The sequence below is a fragment of the Opisthorchis viverrini genome (assembly GCF_000715545.1).
Source record: "Opisthorchis viverrini unplaced genomic scaffold opera_v5_1, whole genome shotgun sequence".
NCBI classification, from domain to species: Eukaryota; Metazoa; Platyhelminthes; class Trematoda; order Opisthorchiida; family Opisthorchiidae; genus Opisthorchis; species Opisthorchis viverrini.
In genome coordinates this window covers 4,554,756-4,564,898 of record NW_008751657.1, presented here as the reverse complement: position 1 = coordinate 4,564,898, position 10,143 = coordinate 4,554,756, and the positions used below count along the sequence as shown (strand labels likewise).

General features: G+C 44.8%; 1 protein-coding gene across 1 annotated transcript in view; it reads right to left on the bottom strand.

The window, feature by feature from the left end:
• Positions 1-2,299, bottom strand: part of T265_00070 (hypothetical protein) — a gene marked incomplete at both ends in the record, with an annotated part of 13,671 nt that extends 11,372 nt beyond the window's left edge. The window contains one exon of the mRNA XM_009163727.1: positions 1,843-2,299. Within this exon, the coding sequence (XP_009161991.1) occupies positions 1,843-2,016 (174 nt within the window). The remainder of the gene's footprint in view (positions 1-1,842) is intronic.
• Between the last annotated feature and the right edge of the window lie 7,844 nt (positions 2,300-10,143).

Below are 10,143 nucleotides of genomic sequence, written 5' to 3'. Positions count from 1 at the left end.
TGCGCTGGTCACTGCCGTCTTCCTGGATGGGGACCCGGAGACGGGCCACAGCAATGGCTAGAGACATTATCAGACATGGCCCAGTCGCGCCCTCAGTGGCGCTCGTGCATCCAATCTATCGCCCTCAGTGCATAGCTCCTTTTCTACCCCCCCGCTTGACAACTCACTGACAGTGCTGGATTTATGCACCAATTTACCAGCTCTCGCGTGCAATGCGCAGCTACTTACCCCCCAATCATCGGTGAACGAAACTGTGGCAGCTACAACCAGTGTACGACCGCGGCGCGGTTCTTACAGCTGACGATGATGATGCTGATGTCATGCTTTCAGTGATGATGATAATCCAAAATTGTTTTTGACTCCAAAGTTATGATTAGATGGAGGTTTACTACACGATGAAAACATAGTAATAGTGTGATATACAACAGAATTGTTTTGGCACTGATGTACGGTCAGATGTTTGCGCATCTATATGACTGAATTCAAGGGTAGATGTCAGTAAATTTTGAGCGCCAACATTTTTTCACTTGTGCATGTCCCTTTGCATATCAAAAGACCAAGTGACGGTGCTCCAGAATGGAAAACGTTTGTCACTTCCAAACTTTGAGGTTTGCTCTGTCTTTATTGTACACCACAATTATCGTTGAAAGTGAAATGAGGAGTGAAAAAGGTGACTTTGGTTTGGCGCACATGGCCAAATAGTGGCCCAACTACCTGGACAGATCTTTGGTTTTGTTGCGGATTACGCTTATTTTCAGCTAAGTTTCTCATACTGTTAATCTTTTTCTTGTTTTGTAGTAATTTCATTTTCACAGAGCTCAAAAGTACACATAAGTTGCTTCTAATCTTTTCCTAAAAATATTCCTCCAGGAAAAGTTCAGGGCTGCATCCTGTTTTGCATCTGATTGAAGTCTCCTTAGTGGTTGCATGATATTTTGGCGTAGATAGTTTGTGCAGACGCATCGTTACCCATGATTTATTGTTTTCTGAACGTCGTTGTCTCTGAACCCGTTCTGATTTCATAGTCAATTTGTTTGCAATATTGTTACATATGTACGTATGTTCGGCTGGCACTTGGTTACAAACTAATTGATTACATCAAAACAGGCCGATTAGCTCTTGTGAAGGACATATACTGCTACATGTGATTTTTACAGAATAACGTATATTATCTACTGACTGCTTGGTGCTCAGCGGGGATTTGCTAACAGCAGCAAACTAACTGTGGCAACATTATAGGCCTAGGATTTGGAATTCTTAAAGTGCAAGGCAGGATTATTTACAAACTAAAGCTTGATGATGTTTGCTTCTGGCAGACTAAAAGCCTATGGTTAAACCAAGTGAAAGCTAAGTCATATACAAATGGAACTGTATAGTTTTCTTTACTTTGTTTGTTGTATTTACTGGACACTAGTCTTACGAGACACTGCCCACCGATTGTGAAAAAGATGTAAATGAGGCTATATTTGCGTGGGTTTTATTGAAAAATCTACCTAGTGGGTGTAGGGTGGATTCTCATGTGGCCGATTGGATTGTTGTTATTGTGGTGTAAAGTATTTAGAAAGCATTATTAAGTAGATCTGGCGCATTATCAAGTGAAAGTCTACCCTCGTTTCAGTTCCAAAAAGCTTAACCGAGATGGCACTTCCGCCTTCTACCACACAGTGGGGGTCAGTGACGATGAAATATGTTTATAGTTCTTCAGAACAAGCCTGAGGCAGTAACCCACAAAATATGCAATATGAGCTATATACTGAACGTTTGTTCCACATGGAATAATGCTGAACAGAATGGAACCGAATTAAGTAAGATATCTCATATCCATGTCCGCGATCAACTAACCTGTCGCAATATTTCTCTAATTAAATCTGAAAGCACGTCTTCACGAATTACACAAAGAGGAGCTTTTCGGCTGCATCGGACTTTCAGGACGCGATCCACTTCTTGCTTAACATGTGTCATTTCGATTGGTGTCGCTTGTTTCGCAGAAACGTGCTTTACCCACTTTGTTCCCATTTCCTTGTACCTCACAGGGGGAAAGAACTTTGAAAGCGTCTGGGAGACAGCATCATCCTTGTTTAGACGACAGGGTCCAGACGTAGTGCAGGACGGACTGATTAACTGGGTGCCCTCAGATGCGACGCAGGGTGTAGCTGTTGCCACAAGTTTCTCAAGCCATGATTCGACGGATGCAAGAAACAGCCTACCTTTCTTCCTTCACAAAATTCTTCATTTTCTTGGACGGGAAAATCGTACCGCAAAAGGCTATTCATTTTCGCGGAATCGAAACAGACCGCCTATGACAACCGTGAACTCATGTTAGTATGTTTGGTGTAGTTAAATAAACGGATTGATACACAGGATCGAGGCTTTTGTCCAAGTTTCCCGGGTCGGCTTTGTTCTTGTCGGTCAGTGGCTGTCGTTCACCAATTGCTCGTGACACTGGATGGGTAGGTCGTCTACGTTGGCCACAGCTTCTGGATTTGATTCTGAAAAAGGATTGCAAGGAAACAAGGCTTCACCAATTATGATGGTGGAACTTAACCGATAAAAATGGCGTCCAGGTTTGTGGACGCGTCCTAGACGCACACCCAAAATCACTCTCAAACCGTGATTTCAAAAAACGGAAACTTTGACACAAAGTTTTAGCATTTGATGGTTATTATTCTTGTGCCTTAGATCTCCCCACGCGGCCGCAGTTTTATTAGAAGTTGTTTAAACGCATCTGGAGTGGGCGCGGAATTCGTATTTTAATGACTGTCGGCGGCTTCGTCCATCGTGTGTGTGAAAACGGTGGGGAATTTTGTGGGAAAACGTTTTCTTCGCGTAATTTCTTAGGTATTTGATTTGAAAATAACGTCAAAACGACATAAACAAAAATCACGCGCAAACTCAAATTCGAGCGGACATTCACAACCTGGATGAAAAAATTTTCTACGGTTGCTGCAAGCGCCCCATTGAAGCCAAGGAATTTGTCACAGCCAGTAAGTTTTTGTTTTTCTATGATGATCTTCATACGTTAGATTTGGCTTAAGGCAAGGTATGATCTTCACTGATATACCGAGCCACCATTAGAGCCGCTGGATAAACTATTGGGCTTTTGGGCAGATCAAGCGGAGTGCAGAATAAGATAGCTCAAATTAAACGGATTGAAACGGTCTTCTGGGTAACACTCTCGTCGGGGAAATATTGTAGATATAATAAAATACAGGCAAGCCATCAGACTGGGTATGTTAGTCGTGGTACCGTCATCGCGACACCGTCCTTCGGTTCGTGGGTAGCCCCGTACACGAACGTCTTGGATGAGCCGTTTAAGGGTGTCATTGTTGTTGGGATATTCCTGGGTCCATCGAGGGTTTACTGTGGTTCATTGCCGCCACTCAAACGAGGCAATAAGACAGCCATGTCTAAATTAGGGACTCAAAATAGGAAAACGTCCGAAAGGTTTGCTAGAAAACACTCTGACGTGAGTTAGAACTCAAAATAGCAGACAGTCAAAAGTTGTCACAATTCTTGGCTACTCCAGTGAGGCGACACCGCCCGATTTTAAAAAACGGCAATCGATATTTACGTGCAGATAATGGGCATGCGGTGGATACGAAGTCGTGAAGAGCTACGTGAGTATGGGTGACGTGCATTCGCTAGACTGTGCGCAACTAAGGTAGCTTGGATCTTGCAGAGACATTAGATCAGGGATATCTGGTGGTGTCGCTTATCCGTACGCGCTGACCTCAGCTACAGGCTAAAAAAAAGCGTGGAGCTCTGCAAAACCAGTTTCATGTGAGGCGTCATATCACGCGTATTTGGTGATTCTCGTAGCATCTTTTCCTCTTGCCCGCCATTCGTTACTGAAGGCTGATTGTGCGGTTCGTCATTCGGAAATAGTGTATTTTGGGGAGAGAGCACGCAGTTGAAGTGAGAGCAGTCAAACATGCAGTCTTCTGCATCGTCGTGGACAGGAGGTGCGGCAACTCGGACATTCTACGGAAATATATGGGGACATTCCCTATATAATGTTGTGTCCGTCGAGAGCGCCATCTCTCCATTTCTACTTAATCTCGTGATCAATGGGATAATCAGACGAGTAACTTCTAAGCCCGGTTTTAAAATATATTCTGGCAAAAATATTATCGATCTGGAGTATGCAGATGTCGTTTTCATTTTCAAGCAGGAGGAAAAAATGCAGGTGTTTTTGGATGAATTGGCCTAAATCATTCTGTCCATTGGTGATCACTTTGTACCTACAAAGTGTCATCCTATCACAACGATGTTTATTCCCAGCAGGTAGGTGTCGTACCGTCACACATGCTCTAAATGAGCAGATTTGACACCAAGCACACACCTAGATCTTCCTTTCGGCTGCATCCATGGATGCACTTTTGAGGACGCGTGTATACCTTGGTACTTAGAGCTCAAGTCTGCACCACATGGTCTTAAGACTGACCAGTAAACACCCACCATTAGCTTTAAATTTGCCGCGCCCAATATTGCATATGGTTGCCGAAACCCACTATCGAATGATTGATGTTCACAAGGCTCCCTCGTTATCGTCTATTGGACGAATTCAGCAATTACTGAGTTCACCCTTATAATGGTAAATCTCCAGGTTCATCGCGGACACCGACCGGGAATGGTGAACAACGGGGTTTGATAAGCAAATGGTCAGTTAGCCAACACTTCGTTGATTATTTCTTTTAAATGATAGCGCGGAAAATGTACCCCAGCCGTAACTGATTATACATTTTTCAGAAACCCTGCCGAGTAAAAATCTGGGAAGCATATTGACCGCACATTGTGTTTGTAATGATGCAACCAATAAAGAGAAACATGATTTGTCAAAGATGGTTGTATAATTTTCAGGCATGGGGTTTTGGCAGGTGGACGACATATGGAAATGAAGGACCGCCGTAGGTCGTTGGATCGGTCTTATATGTATATTTGGGACATTATAGTCAGCTATGAGGATGTGCATGGGCCCAGCAGCCACTATGAGTAGCCTCGGTAGGTGACATCCATTATAGTTATGAGTGTGACGGGCCTTCGTTGGACCGGGCTACCGGGTATAGTTGAAGCCCCACACTCATCGTTGCACATAGACAGGCCCTGCAATTACGATAAGCAGCCAATGTAGACGATGTAGACGTCGTTGGTCCTTAGATTAAGATATCGCACATTGCTGGAACCCCGTTTTTATCGGCCCGCATTGATACTGGCCTGATGTTCACTAAAGATAGCAGACACGCGGTAGCGCGGACAGTTACGGGCATGGAAAGCAATCGTCCGCTGTTAGATTAAAACACTGCACATAATTGTGGCCTAATAATCACTGTCGCATATAGGCACTAGCCTAGCAGTTTCAAAAAGTAGTCAACGTAGGCGACATCGCCTACAGTTTTGAGCATGAGGCCCGTCATTCGTCATTAGATTGGAAATGTGTGCGTATTTTGCGCCTCATATGAATCGGTTCGCATGAATACCGGCACGGTGTTTACCATAAATATCATAGATAAGCGACAACACATACGGTTAAGAGTATGACAGATTAAGTTCGATCAAGTTGCCAGTTAATTAACGCCGCTCAAAGACACGGGACTAGCAGGTACGAGGGTTAGCCAGTTGAGACAACATCGAGTACAGTAACTAGTATAACAGGACTCCAGACTAGGCTATCTTAGGCACAGTTGAGGCCTCGTTTTTACCGGCTTACATGGATACTGGCCTGGTGTTCACTATAGGTAGCATACATAAGCTGCATCACGTATGGTCATGGGTATGAAATACCGTCGATGGCCATTGGATTATGTTGCTGTGCATAAGTGAGGCCCCGCAATCAGCGGCGCACACAGACACGGGCCTAGCATTTACAATAAGTGTTCGTGATGAGTGACAACGCGTGAGTATAAAGGGACGTCGGTGGTCACTGCATTAGACTGCTGTGCATGTGCAGTCCAATAATCAGCGTCGTACACAGACACGGACCCAGCAGTTACGATATATAGTCGAGGGGATTGACAACGGCCACCGCTGCCATGGTGACCGCTTGATGGCGGCCATATTCATAATGGGAATGGTACCCGCGGCTATCTCGTGACGCTGTATTATCTACATGCTGGTAATGCATATCTTGGAAGGGGATCATCCACAGAGATCGTTCTCGCATCGCTACTGCACAGTTCATGCTGTTGTCTAACTATGTTGTACTTAATGCACGCTCTGATCCATGGGAAAAGTGCTGCGACCAGGTTCGCCGAACAAAATATACTTCGCGGATATAAACGCATTTGTGAACCAAACATACGTCAACAACCCGTTTTCCAGGGTGAAATTTGGATTGGATATTCTTACGATGTTTTCCGTTTTTAAAGAGCAACGAAGAGCGCCAAAATAAGCTAAAGTATTTCACGTAAAGCGGCGAAAAATGCTAATCGTTAGTGATCCGTGTCCTTGAAATTTCGCTCAGTTAAACAAAATTCCATAAGCAAAATATCACCGAAAGGTGTGAATGGATTAGACCAAATCTTCGTTAAAGCTACACCTTCGAAAACCATATGGTTTCGGTGAAAATAATTGGAGTGTGCAAATAGCCAGTGGCCCCTCTTCTGTATAGTGCCGAGAGATGCAAAATTGTGCGCCAACATGGAGTACGATCATTTTTGTCTACTTCAAGAAGCGGGGGCGCTAGGGAAGTTAGAACACGAAGGCATTCTCGTTTACATTCCAGAGGAGATCAAGAGGAGTTCTCGATAACCAACAGTGCAACGGGCGAATGGTATCTTCGAGTGACGCGTAATACCACGACCTCCGTCAGGCAAAACAAAGTAGGAGCTGGCCTTCTATACATTGTGTAAGACAAATTCACAAATTATACAAACCTCGACAGTAGACGCCCGTCCAAAACACACAGTCTGCTTGGACTACAAAAGTGCAAACCAAGGGAGCAAACAGGCTCCCACGTGCGACAGTCACACGTGCAAAGTGAGCTACAAATTGCCGGATGACCTCAAGGCCAAATGGGCGAAGTGGTAAGGACCAACAAACGTCAGTTCATATATAAACGCTAAACGCAAAAGTGGGGCGGGGATTACAAATGAGGACAGAATAAACGTAGGGAGTTTCACTGTCAACGTAATAGACGACACAAACACCTTTTGTATGCTTATATATTTGTACTCCCACATTCCGCTGTTTTGATCCCTCGTTCCCACGTTTCTGGTGCTCGGAAAATAAACCGCTAAATTTATTTTCTTGGGTTTTTCTGTGGACAGTTAGTGTGGGCTACGAACTTATTGTCATATCCACGCAACACATCTCATTCTCCCTTTTCTCAGACATCCACACAGCGGGCCAAGATAGTTTCATACACGCAGACATTGCACTTTATCTACGGCAGTTTTCGGTTCTAAGCCCCTTCTTATCTCTTCAAAAATTCCAAACTTCTATTCACCCTCGCTGATATGAATCCACAGAGACGGGAAATTTTGATCGAACAATATTCAACACAACCGAAATTAACCATTTCAGGTTCCGTAGGTTATAGGATTTTGGGCGCTACATGCAAACAACTGCCTACTAGACGACGCTCAAATGGGCAAACAGGCGACCGAACCGAAATAGCTGTAGTTGTTTGAATGTACCATCACAGTTAGAGTTTAGCGGCAAATAAGAAATCGAGCAGTGTTCGCAGCGTGAGATGAAAAGGGATGAGCGATTGTATAAAACAGTACCGGTTAGATGCAGCATGCGTCATGGAATTGGACTGGCTAACCGACTGAAAGGGCAAAGACGGGAAATGGTATATAAGGTTTGAACCTTCGTAAACATAAATAAGGTTGCTAAACTGCAATGATATAGGTAACATGCAATGTACGCGTACTAGCTGGTAACGGGGGGGGTCGCCTACTTCGAACCAAGTACGCACACGGAACGGCTCAATACTGAGAAAAATGTTGCTTCATTCAGGTATCATATTGAAGTGAAGCTGAGGGGATAGGAAATGCAATACTTTGAGTTTACCAGCGTCCTGAGTGCAATGGCGTCGCCTGCTGTATTCTCATGACAATTTCGAGATCACCTCTTTCTGGAGCCCTAGAAAGCCCTCATGTTACCGCCATTTTAGCTCTAGATACTACCAAAACTCGTCTCCGTTGTTGTTAACCAGCGGGGAGGAGGTATCTGTCCGAGGACTTAAGAAGATAAACACTGAATGCGTGCTCTGTAATATACCAGAGCTGTGAATTTCCTCAAATTTTCAATCTCGGACCGGTTTGGTTTTATCGTTAACAGAATGAGATTGGATGGTTGGCACTCTTTTGGCCCGAGAGTCCCCGCCGAACCATGCCCGCGCTCTGCGCTGTGATAATGAGGAGTTCCAAATTTCCTGAACTCAGTTAGAACATGCTCTCCGTCTCTGGCTGTGGTTTTGCCACTCGTTCTCTTCAAAACATCTGGATCAATGAGATAGTGTCGGCAGCTGATCAGCCCGACAACATTTTGGGACGACCGGCGCTAACAGCATGCGAGATATGATAAATTTCCTTTTTTTGTCGGAAGTAATCAAGTCATTCTATCCTGGAATAGGTGCTGTTGGCATCCAGTCCTTGTAAAGAGCTCCTGGGCCTCGCTCATGTTGTCTAACCTGGAACGGTGTAAGATCGGATTACCATCAACTGTATCTTTTTCCAGGACTTTCAAATGAGATATAATTCCGTATTGCTGGAGCTTACCGAGTCTCGGCCACAGTTTAAAAAAGGACAACTTTCCACAGACGCCTGAAGGCCATTATGGCCCAGCTGATTGATACTGATTTTTAGGACCGTCTCAACCTGTGCTGAGAAGATGCATAAGATAAATTTGAACAAGAATAGCAGACAGACGCAGCTGCTACACTGAGGTCGGATCCCCCGAAAGCCACTTTTTTGGGCGTGTTCGCCCGATGCGAAAGGTTTAATAGTCACAGTCTTCTCTGAGCAGTTATGGTGGCCCACAGGTGCATCAAAGCAGGAATCGGTAACCTGAACGAGCAACTAGAACGTGCATGCAGACTCCATTTACCCCCTACAATCATACAGACATCTGCAGTTCTAGAAAAATGCGCATCCTTCGCAAGAGACATTGGACAATAACATAGATGGCTCTGTTGCAAGCATCATTAGTTGGCCTGCGAACGTGCTATTTCCAGGGGAATCCCATCTTTGTGAGAGTGAGGAACCCCTACAGTTAGAGGCTAATATCTACTTTATCCAGAGAGGCTCTCACCTACTTATCGCTCTATATTCGTCCAACACCGGCGTAATTTTATAAGGATTGGTGCTTAACATCATTATTATTAATAAGTCTCGCGCTAATGGCGGTATTCACTAGCTCCACCTACGCCCACTCTACGCTTAAATGCGCAAAATTTACTCATTTCCACGGCCAAAGGTAAAATGAGACGGTTACAAACTCCATAATATGTCACTCCTTTCGTGCACTCTGAACAAACGATAGCCTGCCCCATGAGCCGCCGAGGGCAGTCATCTAGAGCTATCGGAACCAAGCTCCCTCTCGATTTTCCTATTTGTGGAAGGTAACGCCGTTCACTTTTCTACCCCAGGCTGATATGAAAGCTCACTGATTTTTAGTAACTCGGATGCTTCCCCATTATACCCGCTGGCCGCTCCTCTGGGTGAATTTCGCAACTAGCGCATCTGGATATGCCGGTCTTGTGGTGGAAGGTAACGCCGTTCACTTTTCTACCCCAGGCTGATATGAAAGCTCACTGATTTTTAGTAACTCGGATGCTTCCCCATTATACCCGCTGGCCGCTCCTCTGGGTGAATTTCGCAACTAGCGCATCTGAATATGCCGGTCTTGTGGTATAGCAAGGTATGGCAAGCACACCTCCAAATCATTCGTCCTGGGACCCATGATATATTCTCCATACACCCCTTAGGTCACCGCTTTCAGTTATTGCGACAAAGAGACAGTCCAATTTTAGGAAACATGTTGCTCCCACGCAGTTCTTGTAGTCAAATATAAGTTCCCTTTTTGCATTCTACTGACAGGGGTATCTCCAAACTCGCCCACTGGCCTTCTAGTCTTACCTTACTATCCATGACCCACTGACTACTCATTCCTTTCCATCACGTCCAGACCCCATACGCT